The following is a 20455-nucleotide window of genomic DNA, read 5'->3' as shown; positions in this document are numbered from 1 at the left end:
TATATATATATATATATATATATATATATATATATATATATATACTTTATGTTTTGGATCATTGTCTTGTTGGAAGATAAATCTCTGTCCCAGTCTCAGGTCTCTTGCAGACTCAAACAGGTATTTTTCCAGAATGGTCCTGTATTTGGCTCCATCCATCTTCCATCAATTCTGACCATCTTCCCTGTCCCTGCTGATGAAAAGCAGGCCCAAACCATGATGCTGCCACCATCATGTTTGACAGTGGGGATGTTGTGTTCAGGGTGATGAGCTGTGTTGCTTTTAAGCCAAACATATCGTTTTGCATTGTGGCCAAACAGTTGGATTTTGGTTTCATGTGACCAGAGCACCTTCTTCCACATGTTTAGTGTCTCCCAGGTGCTTGTGACAAACTTTAAACAACACTTTTTATGGATATCTTTGAGAAATGGCTTTCTTCTTGCCACTCTTCCATAAAGGCCAGATTTGTGCAGTGTACGACTGATTGTTGTCCTATGGACAGACTCTCCCACCTCAGCTGTAGATCTCTGCAGTTCATCCAGAGTGATCATGGGCCTCTTGGCTGCATCTCTGATCAGTCTTCTCCTTGTTCCAGATGAAAGTTTAGAGGCACGGCCGGATCTTGGTAGATTTGCAGTGGTCTGATACTCCTTCCATTTCAATATGATTGCTTGCACAGTGCTCCTTGGGATGTTTAAAGCTTGGGAAATATTTTTGTATCCAAAGCCGGCTTTAAACTTCTCCACAACAGTATATCGGACCTGCCTGGTGTGTTCCTTGGTCTTCATGATGTTCTCTGTGCTTTGAACAGAACCCTGAGACTATCACAGAGCAGGTGCATTTATATGGAGACTTGATTACACACAGGTGGACTCTATTTATCATCATCAGTCATTTGGGACAACATTGGATCATTCATAGATCCTCACTGAACTTCTGGACTGAGTTTGCTGCACTGAAAGTAAAGGGGCCAAATAATATTGCACGCCCCACTTTTCAGTTTTTTATCTGTTAAATAAGTTTGACACATCCAATAAATTTCATTCCACTTCACGATTGTGTCCCACTTGTTGTTGATTCTTCACAAAAAAATTTAAATTTTATATCTTTATGTTTGAAGCCTGAAATGTGGCAAAAGGTTGAAAAGTTCAAGGGGCCGAATACTTTTGCAAGGCACTGTATTTCTTCCTGACGTAACCCTCAACAATCAAGTAGTTTTCAGGAGTTTTCTTTCAGTTGACAGAAGCTAAAATTCTCCATTTAGATCTTCACTAGTTTAAAAAGCCGAGTCCACTTCTAACTGTCTCTGTCCTCCTTCAGGGACCCCCCCGTGTCCAGCGAGGAGCTCCTGGTGAGCTGTGGTCTCCTGCTCTGTAAAGGTCTGGTGTCCCGCATGGACCTGGTCTCCATCCACCTGTCCTCCGGCCCTCGTCTCTTCTCCTTCCTGTCTCTGGCCTGGGGCTTTGTGGCGGACGTTGATGTCGAGAGTGAGAAGTACCGGCACCTCGGAGCAGCCCGGTTCACCGTGGGCACCCTGGTGAGGCTGGCTTCTCTCAGAGTCTATAGGGGGAAGCTGGCTTACCTGCCCGCCACCGGAGACTCCTCTGACCTCCAGCTGCCACCTCTGGACCAGCCAGTCCCAGGTGACTGGGTGGTGGTCCCAGAGGAAGACTTCATCCTCGTGTTGGCCATGTATCAGTCCCATCTGGCAGAAGACCTTCTGGCAGCGCCGGACGCCCGGTTGGATGACGGCACCATTCATCTCATGTACGTCAAGGCTGGAATATCTCGCACCGCGCTGCTTAGGCTGTTCCTAGCCATGGAGAAGGGCACACATCTGGATACAAACTGCCAACATCTGGTGCACAGTAAGGTGCGAGCGCTCAGGCTGGAGCCTACATCGCCCGAAGGGATAATCACCGTGGACGGGGAGGTGGTGGAGTACGGGCCGGTGCAGGCGGAGGTGCAGAGAGGCCGGTCGAGGATGATCAGCGGATGATCGCTGCTGTTTAATGAACTCGTTGTCTCATGTGAACTCTGACATCTGCATCTGTAAAACACAGGATGGGGAACTCCTTCATCGCTCCTCTGCCCAAAGAAAACCGTTTCATCTGAAGATGCTGAGATGTTGGAGGTGACTGCAGCACCGACCGTTCACGACAAACTCATGACATCATGTCCACACTTGTATGTAAAGGGTTCAACCAACATCTGCCCGTTTCACTCATTTTAATCAAACTAATCCTGACGTGTGAAGAAATCATTCAAGTCTGCTCAAAGACCAACTGTAGCCAAAGAATATCCAGCTGTGATCTGGACAGAAGTTCCTCCTACGACCCTGTGGTTCAGAGGTAAATATTTGATACTGAACACGCTGCAGCTGTCGGAGCAGACGGGTTTGATCTCAAGTCAAAGCTTCGATGAGACCTGAACCAGCAGCAGAGGATCAGTTCTTTAGCTTTCCAGCTGCTCTGCAGAACAAACTGTGTAAAACGTAAAGATCCAGATGTTTGAGAGGAGCAGGAGTAACAAAACATGGTTTAAACATGGTTTAATATTTATTGATGCGTATCATCCATCTGTCCATTTGTTCTGCAGTGTCCACAGGAATCATGTCATTATTTAAAGAGTAGAAACGCAGCGATCGATCCTGCGGATCCCGGGATCCACTTCAGGCTCTGACCTGTAGAATCTGAGGAACCACTGAGTAGCTGCTCCAACAAAAACCAACTAGACTGAGGAGTGTTCAGAGGGGAGGTGCTGCACCTCCCTTCATCCATCAGAGCGTGCCTGCATGTCCTGCCGTCAGTGTTGTGTTCACACACGCACGCACGCACACACACACACACGCACACACACACGCTCTCATCACCGAGGTGTCCTTAACGTAGAGCTTTAGAAGACAATGGTTCATGTCTGTGTTTAGATGGAACAAAAAGGCTGAAGTGTTTGTGAAAAATAAGCACAGAGGAGCTTTAAATGGGTGGGGGTGGGGGGGTGTTACAACAGGTTTTAAGTGTAGGGAGGGGAGTAAAGGAGGAGGAGAGGGAGGTGAAATATTGATGTGTTAAATGCTGCATGAGGTTATGTAGTTGTGGTCTGGTCCTCCTTCCTCCTCACATCAAGTCTCAGTGAAGGGGGGGGGGGGGGGTGTCTGACAGGGACTTGATTTAAATAAAATTAAATCTATCCAGGAAACTGGATTTTCACACGTGGAGGTGCTTCAAGCCACGACAAACGTGCAGATATTTATTTTTATGCAAACGATGCAACAAAGACTAGCCGACTGTTTTAGAGACCAAATGTCATTTTTCATTGAAATAAAGTTTGATGTTTTTGTGACTCGCTGCCGGTCTCCTTCTGAAGGATTGTGGGTCTGGTAAGGCCCTTGATGAAGACCTGATGAAGACCGGTCTGTGCAGGACTCGCCGTCCTTCCCAGCTCTGATCCAACCTCCTGCAGGAGACCTCCTGCTTTAAAGCTGATGAACAAAATGAAGAGCTGCAGTTGTTTTCTTTTTTATGCAGACCCAGATGTTTGCGTGTCCATTGATGTGCCTTGAATCTGCTGCCACCTGCTGCTTGTGTTACGACACTGCACTCAGTTGAGCTGATTAAATGTTGGTTCATCTTGTCTAAGAATCAAACAGTTTCTGTCTGAGTCAAAAAGGATCTAAAGCTGTGTCGACAACCTTCATCTGTTTCATGTTTATGCTGAAGGGAAATGAGTTTCATGTTTTTCTGCAACACCGACGATTGAATGATTGTACCCACAGAGAGAAATCTTATTTTTATTTAGAGAAATATCTGTTTTTTTATGATTGAATCAAATGTTCTGCTTGAGATTGAACTTAATAAATGAGAAACGACCCGCCTGTGGTCCACTTCATGTGGTTTGTTCTGATTTTCTGTCACTCTTGGTTCCTTTAAAGCCCGACAGTAAAGATGCACATCTGTTTGTTAAATTTTATGATTTTAGGCTTAAAAAGAAAAGATACGCAGCAAAAAGCAGAGCGGTTCAGATTATTATTAAACAAATTAAATACATTTTGAATTAGGCTGTGACTTGTTTAACTTTACAACTGATTTAAATTTTGGAGTTAAATTGATTCAAGATGGCCGTCAAAGCTAAATGACCTTGCAAAACAGATGTTTTTAATAGTCAGTTTTACAGATGAGCTAAAAACTAACCTGGTTGTAGTTGAACAGAACGGTCAGGGGTGGGAATTTTTTTTTTTTTTTTAAAAGGCCAAATCAGGACGTTTAAAACAATTGAACGGCCACACAATAATCTGAAATATATTTATACATTCATAGGCTTTCTTGCATGCTCTATAAAACAACCCCCCCCCCCCCCCCCAGTCTGACTCTTGTGACAATGTGTTATTCTAAATATGCAACAAAAAAAAAGTTCAGTTCTGGAAACAACAAAGTAAAGTTTGAGCCTCGTTCTAAAAGTTTGTCCAAGATGTTTAATTTAAACTTCCTTAATATCCTGATGCATGATCAATAATCCAGGTAGAAAAACCAAACAAAGTTCAGTCAGGTCCTCTGGACGGATTCTTCTTGTTGAAACGTTTCGTCTTTTATCCAAAGGACTTCAGTCTGAGGAGCTGCAACAAACTCAGTCTTATAAATAGCACCTTCTCATGTTGGATCAACCAGTTTGCTGCAGACAGCCAGAACTACCGGTAGTTGTTCACGTGTAAAATGAGGTCCATCCTTTTGGCCAGTGGCTGTTTAGTTTCCATGATGTAAGACTGATCACCTTCCTGATACTGAACAGCATACACAATATTACTCTGTGCCGGGGGACTGGATCTTTGGGATGAACCAGTCTTTAATTTACTGTGGTGTTTAAAAGCCACTGGGACGTTGTGTTTAGAAAATAAACGTCTCAGTTTCTCTGAAACTCCCACAACATACAGAACGGCCACTGGTCTGACTGGGTTTATTTTCCTTAAACAAAAAGTCACGAACCACCTTAACGTTCCTCCAACAGAACTGAGGATCTGCTGGGAACTACTTTCAGCAGCGGATTCACACACGGCTGAAATCAATGATTTTTAATGAAGGACACGGGCTGGTTCTGGTTCTGCTTGCAAACTTTATTCCATCACTACACAGCTGTGTGAAAGCAACAGAAGTAAACCATAAAAAAAGAAAAGTAACACTTCACACTCCGCAGGCGTCCATATACTCTGTATGATCTATAGTCATGGTGTCTGTACAGAGGGAGGCAGGCTACAAATTATAACTTTATTTTGAAATATATCAACAACAGGCCACTGTGGAAATGTAGACATCGTACAGTCAAGTCTTAGTGTAGCCCGGTCGAGGCTTAAAGCGACGTGTTGCATGCTTTGGCTGGAAACAAAAGTCTCGCAGGAACAACAGGAATGATTCCAGAAATGTACACGGGCTGGACCTTCACTGTGAGCTTCAGATTCTGCTGCTCGCACATCTGTGCTACAGCTACACCTCCGCCCTCCTCTGTGAGCTTTAAAGGGACAGTTCAGACATTTCCAAACATTTCCTTAGAAAGGTTATGAATGATAACATCTTACCTGCTGTAGATAGATCTTTCAACAACCTTAATTAGAAAAAAACTATTTAATAAGAATTTAGCTTTGCTTTATTTTACACTTAATGTATCCAAACTGAGGACAATCAAAGAGCCATCTACAACAGGTGAGATATTAATTGTTCAGAGTTGTTCCATAGAACCACACACTAAAATGCCGACCCATCCCTTTAAAGTCAAATCTAAGGAGACAACATGACAGCATGGTCTGGTACAGCAGTGGGGGAGAGGAGGGAAATGGAAGACGAAGCAAAACAACAAACACTCGTCTTTTTGTCTTTTTTTATCTCCCTCTAAGTGGCAGCGGCTCCCGGCTCGAGGTTCACAGTGCTCTCTGTCCAACGCTCGGCGCTCAGAGGTTCAGATAAGATCAGAACAAGCAATCAGTGAGTAAAGTGGAGACAGTTACATGTTTGACAGGATGGAAAATGCGAGACGTGGTTTATAAAGATGTAAACAAAGACGGTGATCTCCTCTGGAAGCTCCAGGAGGCGAGTTTCACCACAGTCTGCAGCAGAGCAGCAGCTTCAGGATCTAAGAGGGAGAATTAAACCCCGAGCTCTTCTGGTTTTCATCCATAGTTTTGCTGTGAGCTCTGTTGGTTTCTGAAGTTGTTTTTGGATAAAAACACTCGGCTCAGGGAAAGCCTGAAACAACAGAAGCTGGAAATAATAAAGACAAGAACAGTTTCTGTTCTGACGGTGAACTGATGAGATGCTCAGAGGAGGAGGATAAAAAAACACCGCAGCACGACGAGTGAAGGACCGAGATCAGACAGAATTCAAGTAAGGCAACATGTTGACATGAGATGATGGAATGGATGCTCAAAGTTTCTTTTCTCCAGTTGATCTTTAATCTGTGTCATAAGCAGCAGTGTGTGTTTACATCCTTCAAACAGGAGAGGGGCGTGGTGCACACATTTAAATGAGCTCTGATAGATTTTACCAAAGGTGGATGTGGAGGTGACAGCTGGCCTCTGAACACCAACCAGATCTACCAGTCTGTCCACAGAGGCCATCCAGGGGTCCAGCAGGGGTCATGAGGATGTAAACTTTGTCACTCGAGTGAAAACAGCTGAAAGTGTCATGGAGGAAGTGCTGAAGCAGCTGTGGTTGGCAGTTTTCTCCACATTCAGCCTGTCCTGCTCTGTGTGTGTGTGTTTGTGTGTGTGTGTGTGTGTGTGTTTGTGTGTTTGTGTGTGTGTGTGTTTGTGTGTTTGTGTGTGTGTACGCAGAGGGATTTGGCAGACAGGGTAAGGATCCTGAGCGTCATCCCTGCTCGGTCCTGACTCGCCACCTTTCCTTGATGTGGTGCAGGATGCTCCAGCGATGACTCAGCAGTGCTACAGAGAAGGTGCAGATGACTCAGCAGTCTGAAGGAGCTGGACCCTGCAGTGTGTTCACAGGGTTGAATTGGCAGCGTTGTTAAGCCCCACCCATAACATTTGGCAGAGCGCCAAAGGTTAGTTGGATGACGAGGGAGCAGAGGAGGTCATGGCACTGGTCCTTTAGACGCCCCTTAAGTCGAGGTTCTCGTGAAACTCTGAGCCGCTCCTGCAGGAGCTTTGATCTGCTGCTGCTGTACAAAGATGGGGGTTTTCACCATGTGTGCATGTGGGGCCACCCCACTTTTATTCATCCCACTTATCTGAGGAGTCACTGAAGGAGAGAAAGAACAAATGAACGTCCAGACCAGCTGATCTCCAGCTTTAAGTCAGTGTGTTGTGGAGATGAGGGCAGCAGGAGCAGAAAGGCTGAAAAAAGGAGGTGAGGGATAAAAATGGGGGCAGTGCAGGGACACAGTGCAGTTCTGGGCGAGGTACAGGTTGAAGCCTCCCACCCTGACTAGTAGGTATGGATCCTCCTTCAGGGTTTGAAGTGAGTGAAACAGGTAGAGGAGAAGCAGGAAAGGAGAGCAGGGAGCAGTGCAAGAGTGTGTCAGAGGCACTTACTTGTCCTCGGTGTGCTCGGGGACGCCGGCAGCAGTTAGCGCGGCTCGGTACTGCAGCAGAACACCTCGAACACTTTTCACAAACCCCTTTGAGAGTGGGAAGAGAGGGAAGCCGATGTCTGGGTACCCGCCACCTTCAGGGAGGAAACTCCGGTAACTCTTTCTCCTTTTCTTTGGTCGCACCACGGGCTGGCTACCTGAAGAGCCCACCCCTCCTGCACCTGGACCTGAATCTGACGTCACACTGCGTCCTGCGGAGCCAAGAACCGTGGAGCCAGCTTTGTTCTCGCTCTCTTGGGTGCTGTCCCAGTCTGAGTTCTGGCTCAGCTCCTGCTGAGGGGGAGCCGTGGTCGAAGGACTCAGTCCTGAATCTTCCAGTTCCTCCTCCAGAATACTGCTAACTCCTGTCCCTGCCTCCTCACCAGGCTTACTGGGGCTGCTGTGGGCCACTGCCACCAGTCCCGAGCCCACGGGCAGCTGCTCGTCTTTCAGATGGTGGCTCCTGTAGTACGGGTGTGCTGCATGGCCCCGCTCGGCAGCCTCATTCAGCTCTAGCCACGCTTCCAGATGGTGCACGAGCCGCCAGCCGCTGGAGGCAAAGTGCTCCTGGATCTCCTGCCTGAAGACCTCCACGGGGCGCTGGAGGAGCTGCGTCATGGACTGCACCATCTTGATGAGAGCCATCTCGTTGTAGCAGCGGCTGTTCTCGTAGCCCTCCTGAAGGCCGCGGTCACTGTCAAAGCCGGCCTCGTTGTAGTACGGCTCGTTGACGAGGATGAGGCCTGCAGGCAGAAAATCAGTAACTCAAACATGTCTGACATACACTGGTTTGGGTGTTTTTGCAGATGATATGAGTGATCACTGTGTTGTTGGTGCTGTAAGAGATGCTAAAATGCCTCGCTCCAAACACAGAATAATTCTAAAATGGAACAAAGCATTTTAGTGAACAGGTCTTCCTTTGGGACCTGTTCATCTTTGGCACCTCTGTCTCCCCATGTCAGTTGTTGTTTATGTTGTTTTCTTGGACGGGCTGTACTGAAAATGTAATTTTGTTGTGCTTCGGTTCAATGACAATAAACCTGATTGCAATTCAATTTTGATTGGAATTGTATTTTACTAATTGAAAATGTGAACCTTGCTTCAAACTATCTTCACAATACTTTCATTCACTTTGTAAATAAACATGCTCCTTTTCGCCAGTTCAGAATAAAAAAAAAGGACACAGCCCATAGTTTACTCCAGAGTTAGCTGATCTCCTGCACAGGAAAGATCAGCTTTGGGCAACAGCATGCCTTTCTGGTTCAGATACTGATTGAATGTAATTTGGTCAGCTACAGAATCATTATACAGCTTCCATTAAAGCTGCAAAATGTAGTTATTATTTATCTCAGAGCACCAAAGATCTAAATGACCCTAGGAGATTCTGGAAAACAATCAAATCTCTTTCTGGCAGCTCTCACTCATCTGAAATGCCATCACAAGTATTTGTTAATTCTGTTCCCGTGTCAAATGAGCATGAGATCCTAAATTGTTTCAACATACATTTTGTTGACTCTAGCTCCTTATTTGCCACAGTTACTAATGGAAAACCATCTACTTCTACAAGCCAAACATTTACAAATCAAACCTCTCCTTTATGTTAATCCTCAGAAAACCACACCTTCTTATTTTCACAGTTTTCTTGTTAGTGAGGTTAAAAAAACTGTTAAATGATCTGGACCCCAGACAACCTGCAGGCCCTGATGACCTTCCTCCTTATTTCTTAAGACTAGCTGTACAAAGCATTGCAGAACCGGTGTCCCACATCTTTAATCTGTCCTTAAGCCAAAATACCGTTCCAAACGCTTGGAAAACAGCTTTTGTTCTACCTTTGCTGAAGGGAGGAGACCCCACTATACTGAACAACCATCGACCAATCTCTAAACTCTACATTCTTGCTGAGGTTTTAGAAAAACTGATAAACTTTGAAATCAAGAAATATTTGGATTCTTTTAAGATCTTATCTTCCCATCAATCTGGCCTCAGGAAACAACACAAAACAATGACTTCTTCGTTGAAGGTTTTTAATGCACTAGATGCCAAGGATTATTGTGCACTTTACTTAGACCTGTCTAAAGGTTTTGACACTGTGGACCATGACATCTTATGCCCTAAACTCTCAGAAATTGGTTTCTCAGACCACACCATCGGTTGGTTTTCTAATTATCTCTCAGGCCGAAAACAATGTGCTCAACACAATGGTTCTTTTTCCAGCAATTTAACTGTCAATAATGGCGTACCACAAGGCTCAGTCTTAGACCCACTATCTTTACAATCAATATAAGTAATGTTGGTCAGAACATTCCTAAAGCATCCTTGAATTTCAGACAATACAGTTGTTTACTGTCGAGCTAAAACAGTTGCTAAGGTTTTCTAGCTTTTAGAGTCTGCATTTGACACCATTCAGTCAGACTTGTTCCATCTCAAACTGGTGCTAAATGCTGATAAAACCAAAGGGATGTTGTTTTCAAACAGGAAGTTGGTACAAACAGTCCTTCCTCCTATTTTAACTACAAAAGGTGCTCCTATTGAGTTTGTGGATTCTTACAAATACTTGGGAATCTTGGTTGAAACACAGCTCTCTTAAGCTACAAGTTGAAAATTTGATAAAGAAACTGAAATTAAAATTGGGTTTCTTTTTCAGAAAAAGGTTTTGCTCAACTCTGAATGTTAGGAAACGCCTTGTAGCTGCCACTTTCCAACCGGCCATCGACTATGGTGGCATTATCTACACGAATGCTCCTGCAAGCACCTTGCAGATGTTGGATGTTGTCCACCGTGGGGTACTAAGACTCATAACTGGTTGTAACTACCGCAACCATCACTACACTCTTTGCTGATTGATCAGTTTTAAACAATTGTTAAGTTTAATGGAAAAATCACTGCAGACATGTTCCTGTTTTTCGTATTTTACCTTGTTTTATAATGTAGCTTGAATTTATTTTGTTTTATAAAGCTCCTTTGATTTACTTGATATTTTGTATGCATTTTATGGCTATTATTGTTGTATGTACCTCATTGTGGTTTGTCTGAACAGGTCTCTCTTGAAAATGAGTCCTCGTGACTCAATAAGAGTAACCTATACAAATAAAGGTTGAATGAAAAAAAAGAAATAGCCCGACCTAAAAACAACGAAAAACTCTTCAGACCAGAATGCAGTGAAGGTTTATAGAAGGGCTGTTGTGTCTGAGTGTGAGGCAGATTTATTTAGTCAAAGCGTCGACTCAGACGCTGCACTTCTGAGCAAATGAACGCATGAATAAAACATTTTCAGCTGCAGAGATGAGAAGAGGAACAGTGTGTCTAACCTTGTATGGAGATGAGGACTTGCAGCAGGCTCGACTTGCTGGTCCATCTCTCAGTTCCCTGTGAGTCACAGCACCAGAACAATCAGTTTAAAAGAGGATCAGACTTTAACTCTGTAAATGGACCCCCCTCCCTGACAGCCCAGCAGGACCCACCTTTCCGATCCAGGTGCCCAGCAGGCTGACGCAGACCTTGCCGTTGTCGTACAGGTTGGGGTTGAGGCGCCCGCTGCACTGGGACAGGTAGCGGAACAGCGGAGGGACTGCTGGGTAAATGTTGGGCAGCTGGATGTCGAAGAGGAACAGCCCATCCTCGTAGGGAGTCCGAGTGGGTCCTTTGATCAGAGCCGAGAACAAGTCCTGCAACACGAGGAGAGGAAAATAAACATTTGAGAAAGAAAAAGAAAGAACTAAAATATATTAATTTAAAATTGCCCTATTTATATTTAGACTTGCTAAGGTTGAATATTAAATTAGCTGTTTATCTGTTGAGAAACATTATTGTACCATCGTCCCAGACAGGTGCACCTCTGCCCATCTCCACTTCTAAGAGATTCAGCCTTTCTAAAAGATTTTTCATATCCAGTCCTCTCACTGATCTGTTGTCAATAAAACCAAAATGCTTCTTCAGCTCTTTGTTGTTGTTGTTTGTTTGGTGACTGTGGCTGAGTGGTTAGAGCAGTCGTCCTCCAATGCGAGAGTTGGGGCTTCGAATCCACCAGCAGTCACATGCTGAAGTGTTCCAGGGCAAGACACTGAACCCCTCATAGCCTCTGATGTGTGTCCCATTGGTGCATGAATGTGATAAAGCTCTGATTAGTCTCTTTAGAACGATTTGTTCAATTAGCTTTGTAGAGATCTAGTAAAGTTCTGTATGAATGAGTAAATGAGGACACAGATTGTAGTGTAAAGCGCTTTGAGTATCTTGAAATAAAATAGAAAGGCGCTATATAAATACAGTCAATTTACCATTTATTATCACTTACATTTACAGCCTTTTGTTGACCCATCCCAACAATCAACATTGCCTCGATTTTTATTTCTTTTAAACATTTATTATGTTCACTATGTTCCATTGTGAATAAATTATTGCTTTAGAGGATTTGTGAATCTTTGCATTCTGGTATTATTGAAATTTTACAAAATGTCCCAAGGTTTTCTGAATGGGTGCCATGTTTAACCTGTATGTTCGTCTTAAAGCTCAGATATCAGTAAGAGTCAGAGATGAGGGTTTCCTGAGTCCGTCCATCATCTTCTGCTTGTTCTTAAATCAGGTTGCCGAGTTGAATGCCTTCTACAATTCCACAAAACACATGTAGACTGGATGGCCAAACTCTCATGACCCCTCAAGGACCCTAGTGAGGGTAAAGAGCTGGTCCAGTGTTCCATGAAACCTACATTGTTCCTCCTGGATCTGCGGAGGTTCGACCAACGATCGGACTTGCTTCTCCAGTACCCCTGAATAGACTTTACCAGGGAGGCTAAGAAGAGTGAGCCCCCTAAAACTGGAGCATCCCCCTTTTTGAAAAGGGAAACCACCACCCCAGTTTGCCAATCCAGTCAAGTAGGCATCTCTGCAGACAAATTCGGAAGGCGTATCTGGGGGGCCACATCTGATTGGACGAGGCGTATCCCGGGGGCCACATCTGATTGGACTATAGGCAAATGGGCGTGTCTGGCGGGACACATCTGATTGGACGATAGAAAAATGGGAGTGTCTGGCCGACCACATCTGATTGAACGATAGAAAAATGGGCGTCTGGCCGGCCACATCTGATTGGATGATAGAAAAAAAGGCTGAACAATAAAAAGCCGTTTGTGTTAACCACAGACACATTGTGTCTAAAAACAAGGCGTTATTGGCAGATTGTGTTAACCACAGGCATCTTATGTCTATGGTGTTAACCTGTTCGAGATTAGCAGCGTCTCGGTTCGACATTAGCGGCGTCTCCATAACTTCTCTTTCCGCCTCTCTTAACACAGAACTTCCGGTTACATTTCAAAATAAGAGCAACATAACTGGGTAGTGGGGAGAGCTAAATGTTTTGTTTTTTTTAATACCTAGCAATAACATTAAAAAACAAAATCAATTTTGGTTGTTGAAAAATGTGAAAATTGTTACAATTGATTCATAAAGAAAGAAAAATATTAATGATACTTAAATTGGCCTTAGGACAAAGGATGTTGCCTTTAACTTCACATTGTCTTGTTCAACTTTTAAAACAGTCACTGCAGATGAGTGATTGTCAGTTTCTGTAAGATTTCTGTAACTGGAGCAGATATTTCTGTTTACTGGTTCACATTCTCAGCTGTCTCAGGTTTTAAGGGTCAATCCTACTCCATGTTTCGCCCCACTCTGGGCCCATGAGCAAGGCCCTTAACCCCCACCATGTGCTCCCTAAACAGGTCTCTCTTGAAAATGAGTTCTCGTGGCTCAATGAGACTAACCTGGATAAATAAAGGTTAAATAAAAATTAAATAAAAATGTTTCAGCTCCTTTCATAGATCGATTTCAGAGAAGAACTTCTAAAGAGCAAATTTTGTTTTTAGCGTTTGTTTTGGGCCATTATCTCGACATAGGACTCATGAACTTTAATTGAGACCAGACTTTTGGACAAATGGGAGCAGGTTTCGCTTCAGATGCTTCATGTTTCATTGTACCCAGACCACACTCAAGGCAACCTGTGTCAGGAGAAGCTTACAACCAAGAACAAGAGAATCTTCTTGTGTTTGACAGTAGATTTAACGCTGGTTCTTAGAAACTTTCAGTTTTAAAAAAGAGCTCACGTAACTTAACTAAAGAGCTTGACTAATACAGCTAGCCAATCAGTGTTTGCCCCCCACAAACGCCTATTAGCCAGAAACGCCCACTTTTGGCCTGCAGAGAACACCTTCTCAATCCAGTGGCATTGCCCCCGATGTCCACACAATGTTGCAAAGGCGTGTCTGCCAAGACGACCCCACAACATTCAAAGCCTTAAGGAAATCAATGCAGAGCTCATCCACCCCCAAAGCCCTGCCACCATGGAGCTTTCTGACTACCATGGTGACCTGAGCCACTGTTATGGACAAACCAACCTCAGAGAGGCCGTTCCTCCCACTCACACCACTCCAGGTCACACTGTGACCACCCACGTGGGCCTTGAAATCCCCTAACAGAATAAAGGAGTCCCCAGCTTGAGCAGCTTCTAGGACCCTCAATAAGGACTCCAAGAAGGCTGAATATTCTGAGATGTAATTTGGCGCGTAGGAACGAACAATCGTCAAAGCCCGTTCCCACACCCCAAGGTGCAGGAAAGGTTTCCTCTCATCTACTGGGGAAAACTCCCAACACACAGGCACCGAGTTGTTGGGCTAAGAGTAGACCCACACCAGCACGGCACCTCTCACCATGGGCCATGCCAGAGTGGAATCAGGTCCAGCCCCTCTCAAGGTGATTGGTTCCGGAGTCCATGCTGTGCATCAAGATGAGCCCAACTGTATCTACCGGTAGTTGGTACCTCTCAACCTCACACACAAGCTCAGACTCCTTCCCCACCAGAGAGGTTGCGTTCCATGTCCCAAGAGACAGCTTTGGTAAGCCAGGGTCAGAGCGCCAAGGCCACTGCCCAGTGAAGTCATGCACCTGACTCGTATGGCCCCTCCTGCAGGTGGTGGGTGTAAAGTAAGGCAAACCCATGTTGCTTGATCAGGCTGAGCCCGACCGAGCCCCATGGGTACAGACCCAGGCAACAATGAACAGAAACACGCATAAAAAAAGTTTAGTAAAGTTATCTAAGGAAGCAGCAGATTGTGTTGAATGTTCACTTTGTCGCAGTCTCCCATTAGTATTATTCTGACCATGGCCACTGGTTCTGTCTTGGTTTATTGGTCATGTTTATTGAAGCCTGCTTCACCTGCTGGTGACGTCTTTTAACACACCAACTAACAAACCATCCAACATGTTCCTGTGATACCTAACAAAAAGAAAAAGGGGTAAAAGTTGATCGGATTCAACAGCGGGTGAGACTTGACTGGTCTTCAGCTGCTCTGTAACTCCGGCTACAAACATGTTTGCCATCTACCCATAAATGCTAATTATCACAGTCAGGTGTGTTTTGTTTATTCCTCAGCTGAAGCGTTTGGTTCAGTACAAACTCGTGTCTGTTTGTATTGTTATTTTGGCTCATTTGGGCTCTTGTGAATACTCAGCTGTACCTTGTTGTAGATCAAACAACCAAAACAAAACATTTAGGTCAAATGTCATTTAGCTGTCATTTGTGGTGCAGAGAAAAAAAATCTCTGTACATTTAGCACAATTTTAAAACCTAAACTACTCCACACCCTTTACCAGTGGACTGAGAGAGGCATGCTGGGTAGGTGGAATGGAAACTTTCTCTCAGGCAGCCAGATGGCCAGATGCATCAATATTTGATTATCTGACTTCACTTTAAGCTTTAAACTCTGCTAATCTAAGCAATCACACTATTAGCAAAGTGCTAAATTTTAAAATTATTTGTGTTTTTTGTCCTCATTTTCCAGGAGAAACATCTTGATGGCTGAATATCACCACTAATCATTTCCACTGTGTTCAGTAAGAAACAAAGAACACATTTGTCAGATATGATGCTCAGTTTATTACTCTTATAAAACAAAATTAATATATTTTGGGAGGACAACTCCTGACGGCTGGGTATCGACTACATTTATTACAGGTGGGGGAACTGATGTGGATCCAACAGCATCCATCCAATTTGACATCATGACCGATGGAAACAACAGGGTTGCTTCAAGGCCAGCAATCAAACATAATGAATAAAATCAGTGAATATGATGAATCACAGGCTGTGTGTGAACCGGCAGGTGATTTCTGCTCAGTTTTATGTGTCTGGTGTCAGCTGTAATGACATCATAAACTACGATCGCTCTGGATGATTTAGGGTGACACCACCTCCTGTCAGCAAATGCTTTTCCATCCATTAACAAAAAAACTTCCTATTTCACATCATCACTTCTAGCTGTGTTAGATGTTGTCTGACTGAAAAAAGAAAAGATTCACTGAAGCTGGAATATCCCATATTAAGCTGGCCATGATGATTAACTGGTTTTATCTCTTGAAAGTTGTTTGTCTCTTCAGCTCAGTCCACTTACAGTCGCATGCATACATTTATTCAAAGTGTATGACGTCATACTGATCAACCGTAACATACTTTATCCAGCCAAGTGTGAAGTACATCACTGATGCTGGATTTGTTGAACACATTACTTTGCTCATCATCTTCACGTGACTGTTTTGATTTGCTCTAATTTTTTTATTTTTAATCACAGTTAGGTTAGTCAGTTTTACTGTAGCAAATTCTGAGAGGAAAAGTGTAAATGTATTTAACTGCATGTGCCGAGGAGGTCGCCTGGTAAGAACTCTGAGGTGTTGGTGAACTCACCATGCGGTCCTCGAAGGTTTTCACCATGATGCCATCGGGCAGCGACGTCGCCAGCAGAGCCATTTCCTTCCTCACTGTGCTGAAAAACTTCTTGGGCTCTGCTGGCTGAAACTCAATTTTCTTAAAGGAGTGAGTCTCTGTTGGAGGAAAGGAGAGAATAAACATGTCGCAGACAAAACGTCACATTTATTTGAACTACCCATCATGTTCCATGGAGTCTGGAAAACGCCTCGTGCAGAGAAAGACTGGAGTCAGAGCCGGTATGTGCGCTGGATTATGATGTCTGGACGTGTCCGTGTCTCACCTGGAGCCCACTCGAGCACCGAGAACACCTCCCCCTTGGCGCTGGTGAAGGTGACGCCAGGTTTTCCTCCGCTCTGTTGGCACAGTACTGGTGTGTCACTGAGAATCTCACTGGGCCACTCCTGCCCCCCCACCGGTGTCTGCGGCTCCTGCTGAGGCTTCTCCTCTCCGCCTCTCTCTGCCTGAGAAGCAGCACCAGCCGGTCAGACACCATCCAGAGACAGGAAGCAGCATCACTGCAGTCAACACTCCTACCTCAGTCCCCACGCTCCCGCTGCCAACGGCCTCCACCACGGCCTCCATCTTCTCCTCCTCCACGATGGCCACGGTGTCCAGTGTCTTCCTCAGGTTCTCCTGCAGCTTTTTGATGTCGTCAAGGAAACGCTTCTCTTTGGTGGGCTTTTCTGAGGCTGCCAGCACCACCGAGCTCGCTACGTGGGCTGTGGATGAAGGTTCGGCAGAGGTCGGGGAGGTTGGAGAGCCGCCGGTCCACAGCTGCTCCACCGTCATGTTCTTCAGGCTCTCCAGGATCTTCAGAGCTTCTTTCAGCTCCCTGAAGCCTCGAGCGGCACCGTCCTTGCTGGTCTTCTCTGTTCCATTTACAGCTCCTGCTGGAGTTGTTCCTACACCGGCAGAAAGAGGATCTTTACCAGAGAACCGAGACAAAACACCTACACAACAAAAGACGACACATGAAACCAACCAGTGCTTGGTTTCTCACTGAAAACCAGAAGTCCACAGAAGATTTCATGATATGTATTTTTATTGAGGCTTCCCTACCTCCAGATGTAGGATTGGCTACAGATGCTTCTCCCTCCTGGGCGGGGGTTCCTTTGGTGGGGCAGGTGCTGCTGTCCTGTGGGGGGATGATAAAAGCTGTGGAGCCGGTGGGGGTGGGAGTTGGGGTGGCTGTGTCTGTGGCGTCAGCGTTGTGGTTATCGTCCTCAGTGGTCAGGCCGTTGTCCGTCTCCCAGCTGTCGCTATCGTCCTCCCACTCCTCAGTGGACAGGACGCTGCTCGTCTCCTCCACAGAGTCGTAGTCCGTCTCCTCGATCTCAGACTCCACGTTGTAGAGATGCTGCGTCAGAGTTTTCAGACGTCACAGCTTGCACTCCTCATGCAAACATGTTTGTACTGTATCCTGATGCATGCTCAATAATCCAGGTAGAAAAATCTAAAAAAGTTAAATCTGGTCCTCTGGACATTCAAAAAAACAAAACAAAGCAAAACAACAACAAAATGTAGAAACGTATCACTCAGCCCTCTGTGAACAGTAAACAGCCATCAGTGTGCTAATGATCCATTGTTAGGCTGATGGTCCTTCTTAATCATGTGATCAGCTGGTTTTGGTTGTCAGCAGCAAACTGGTTGATCCACTCTGAGAAGGTGCTATTTAAGAGACTGAGCTGAATACAGCACCTCAGACTGAAGAAGTCTCTCGGATGAGAGACAAAACGTTTCTACATTTTTTTTGTTGTTTTGCTTTGTTTTTTTGAATGTCCAGAGGACCAGATTTTACTTTTTTAGATGTTTGTACTGTCTTAGAAAGAATAGTCACCTGTGGCAAGACGATGGTTTTAGAGTTGTCGGCCCAAACAACCTCCACCTTACTGCTCACGTCCACTCTGGACACCTGACCCACTGACGTCTGAGGGGGGACAACAGACAGAGACAACCGTCAACGCTGCAGGATCTGCTGCGTTACCAGTAACATAAGATCTGCATTATTGAGGCTACTCCCCTGGGGTGAAATCCTACAGGGTTTTTTTTTCAACATTGCAAACATTTCCAGACACAAATTTTTGTGTAATTTTTGACATTTGAGTACAAAACTTTACAGTAAATGAACAAAACTTTACAGTAAATGAACAAAACTTTACAGTAAATGTACAGTACAGACTGAACACAATGTGGCCAGCAGGGAACAACACTTCAGAAACATGCACTAAGCTGATTGCCCGCCCCCCAAACAAAGCAAAACAAAAAACACGGAGGGATTTGAACAGCGAGTGTTTTGTAGTTTTCTAGATTAGTGTTTTTCTGGACAGGAATTGAACAGGGAATGGAAGTAAACCTTAATGTTTGTGGTGCAAGATATTCAAGACGACAGACATTACATTATCTTGTCCGAGGTGGAGCAGAGCAACGGGTCCTGGCGAGTCACAATAGCGGAGCCAGGTGGTGGCCAATGGTGGTCTTGGCCACAAAGGATTAATTTTCTGCCACACCCAACCATTTGAGGAAACTATACTTTAAAGCACTGTAAAAACTAAAAAGCATCATTTTCTCAAATGGTAGTGGTGGTATATATGTATGCATGCATACATGATAAAAATGGTAAATGGACTGTACTTATACATCACCTTTCTATCTAATCAAGACACTCAAAGCTCTTTACAACAATCTGTGCCTCATTTACTCATTCATACAGCTCTCCACTATTTATATACATCAGAGCTTTATCACATTCATACACCGATGGGACACACATCAGAGGCTATGAGGAGTTCAGTGTCTTGCACAGTGACACTTCAGCATGTGACTGCTGGTGGAATAAACTTGACCCACCCCCACCCCCCCACCCACCCCCCAACTCTCCCATTAGAGGAGGACAACTGCTCTAACCACTCATCCACAGCCGCCCAGTACATACATGCTGGTTTGCATGCACGCACACAGTTTCCCCTACCATTATACAAGAAGGGTGCCCCGCCCTGTCACCAGAACTGAGCACCCTGCCTACCAAACTGTCCCCCTCACCCACCCACAACTGCCAGCACTAATGTAGCGCTAAGCTAGTAGCGTGCAATGCAGACACGCTAGCTAAAAAGCTACAGAGGTGGTGCTTCGTCTCCCTCGTGCTGATCGTTTCCTTCAAACCTTGAAACACCTACAGACACGTTCAACTCTGATTTTCCTCCTCAGTGTCTCCCAACATAATAAGATTATTAAAAGTTAACATATAATGTAATGCACTGAGCTTCCTGTCCTCCACTTCCTCCATCTTTACAGTCATTTGTTCAGCCCCGAGTGAAACAGCATGCAGCTATTTTGACAGGAAGCAGAAAAAGAAAACGTTAACTTGCTGCTGATCCCAGACTTCTCTTCACCTCGTTCTCACAGTCGTTCTGTCCGTTCTCACAGTTCCATATTCTGATGACGATGTCAGTGGTGCGAAAATGGAAGTCTGGATGATCGGCGATGTCGTACACGCTGACGTCCTCCTCCACGCCCCCAACCTGGGTTGAAATAAAAAGTGGAGGTTTACGCTCGCATCGCGTTTCGTTAAATCTTCTCTTCCTGTGAAATGTCGCTGTGTCTGACCTCGACGTCGTCGCTGGTGGAGTTCAGTTTGATCCACTTAACGACGCATGTTCTGGCCTTGTGGTCGCCTGACTGGATCACACCGTACACTCCTGGGTCCTGCAGGCCTTCAGCTGAGGGAGCGCCCAAACACACGTGTTCACGGTTCAGAAAGAATAAACACGGTTAGACAAAACTGAAATAAACTCATAAATATGTGAAGGCAGAACAGAAACAGAAATTATTTTTCTAGTCAGCTGTAAGACCACAGCCTTCACAGGAAACTTGTTCTGATTAAATCTTATTCACAACTAAACATGTCAGACACACAGTATTGATTCTGCTGCGCCCTTTGAACTTGCCCTAAATATCTGGCAATTGTTTTTTTTACTACACGTCCTTCTTGACACAACCTGGGCTCAAACCTGCAGCCTCAGGATTACAAGACCGCGGCACTGACCACTGAGCTACCGCGACCGACAAACCTCCACACACAGTATGTCTGAAATATAACAACACAATTATTAAAAGATGTGAACAGTGTTTCCTCAC

The 20455-nt window shown here is 44.9% G+C and overlaps 2 protein-coding genes across 2 annotated transcripts in view; one reads left to right on the top strand and one right to left on the bottom strand.

Annotated features, from left to right (window-relative positions):
* LOC119423195 (sphingosine kinase 1) overlaps positions 1 to 2141 on the top strand; it is a 70982-nt gene extending 68841 nt beyond the window's left edge. Inside the window, exon 5 of the mRNA XM_037690601.1 lies at positions 1321 to 2141. Within this exon, the coding sequence (XP_037546529.1) occupies positions 1321 to 1999 (679 nt within the window). The 3' untranslated portion in view covers positions 2000 to 2141. The remainder of the gene's footprint in view (positions 1 to 1320) is intronic.
* Positions 2142 to 5888: 3747 nt separating this feature from the next.
* Positions 5889 to 20455, bottom strand: part of ube2o (ubiquitin-conjugating enzyme E2O) — a 68905-nt gene continuing 54338 nt past the window's right edge. Inside the window, exons 13-23 of the mRNA XM_037689989.1 lie at positions 19925 to 20037; positions 19711 to 19839; positions 18159 to 18248; positions 17381 to 17678; positions 16856 to 17223; positions 16602 to 16782; positions 16298 to 16434; positions 11034 to 11237; positions 10881 to 10938; positions 7535 to 8315; positions 5889 to 7241 (exon numbers count right to left, since the gene is read on the bottom strand). Coding sequence (XP_037545917.1) covers positions 7214 to 7241; positions 7535 to 8315; positions 10881 to 10938; positions 11034 to 11237; positions 16298 to 16434; positions 16602 to 16782; positions 16856 to 17223; positions 17381 to 17678; positions 18159 to 18248; positions 19711 to 19839; positions 19925 to 20037 — 2387 coding nt within the window. The 3' untranslated portion in view covers positions 5889 to 7213. The remainder of the gene's footprint in view (positions 7242 to 7534; positions 8316 to 10880; positions 10939 to 11033; positions 11238 to 16297; positions 16435 to 16601; positions 16783 to 16855; positions 17224 to 17380; positions 17679 to 18158; positions 18249 to 19710; positions 19840 to 19924; positions 20038 to 20455) is intronic.

This window comes from Nematolebias whitei, chromosome 16, assembly GCF_014905685.2.
Source record: "Nematolebias whitei isolate Nwh7 chromosome 16, NemWhi1, whole genome shotgun sequence".
Lineage (NCBI taxonomy): Eukaryota > Metazoa > Chordata > Actinopteri > Cyprinodontiformes > Rivulidae > Nematolebias > Nematolebias whitei.
This window is presented reverse-complemented; position numbering and strand designations above follow the sequence as displayed.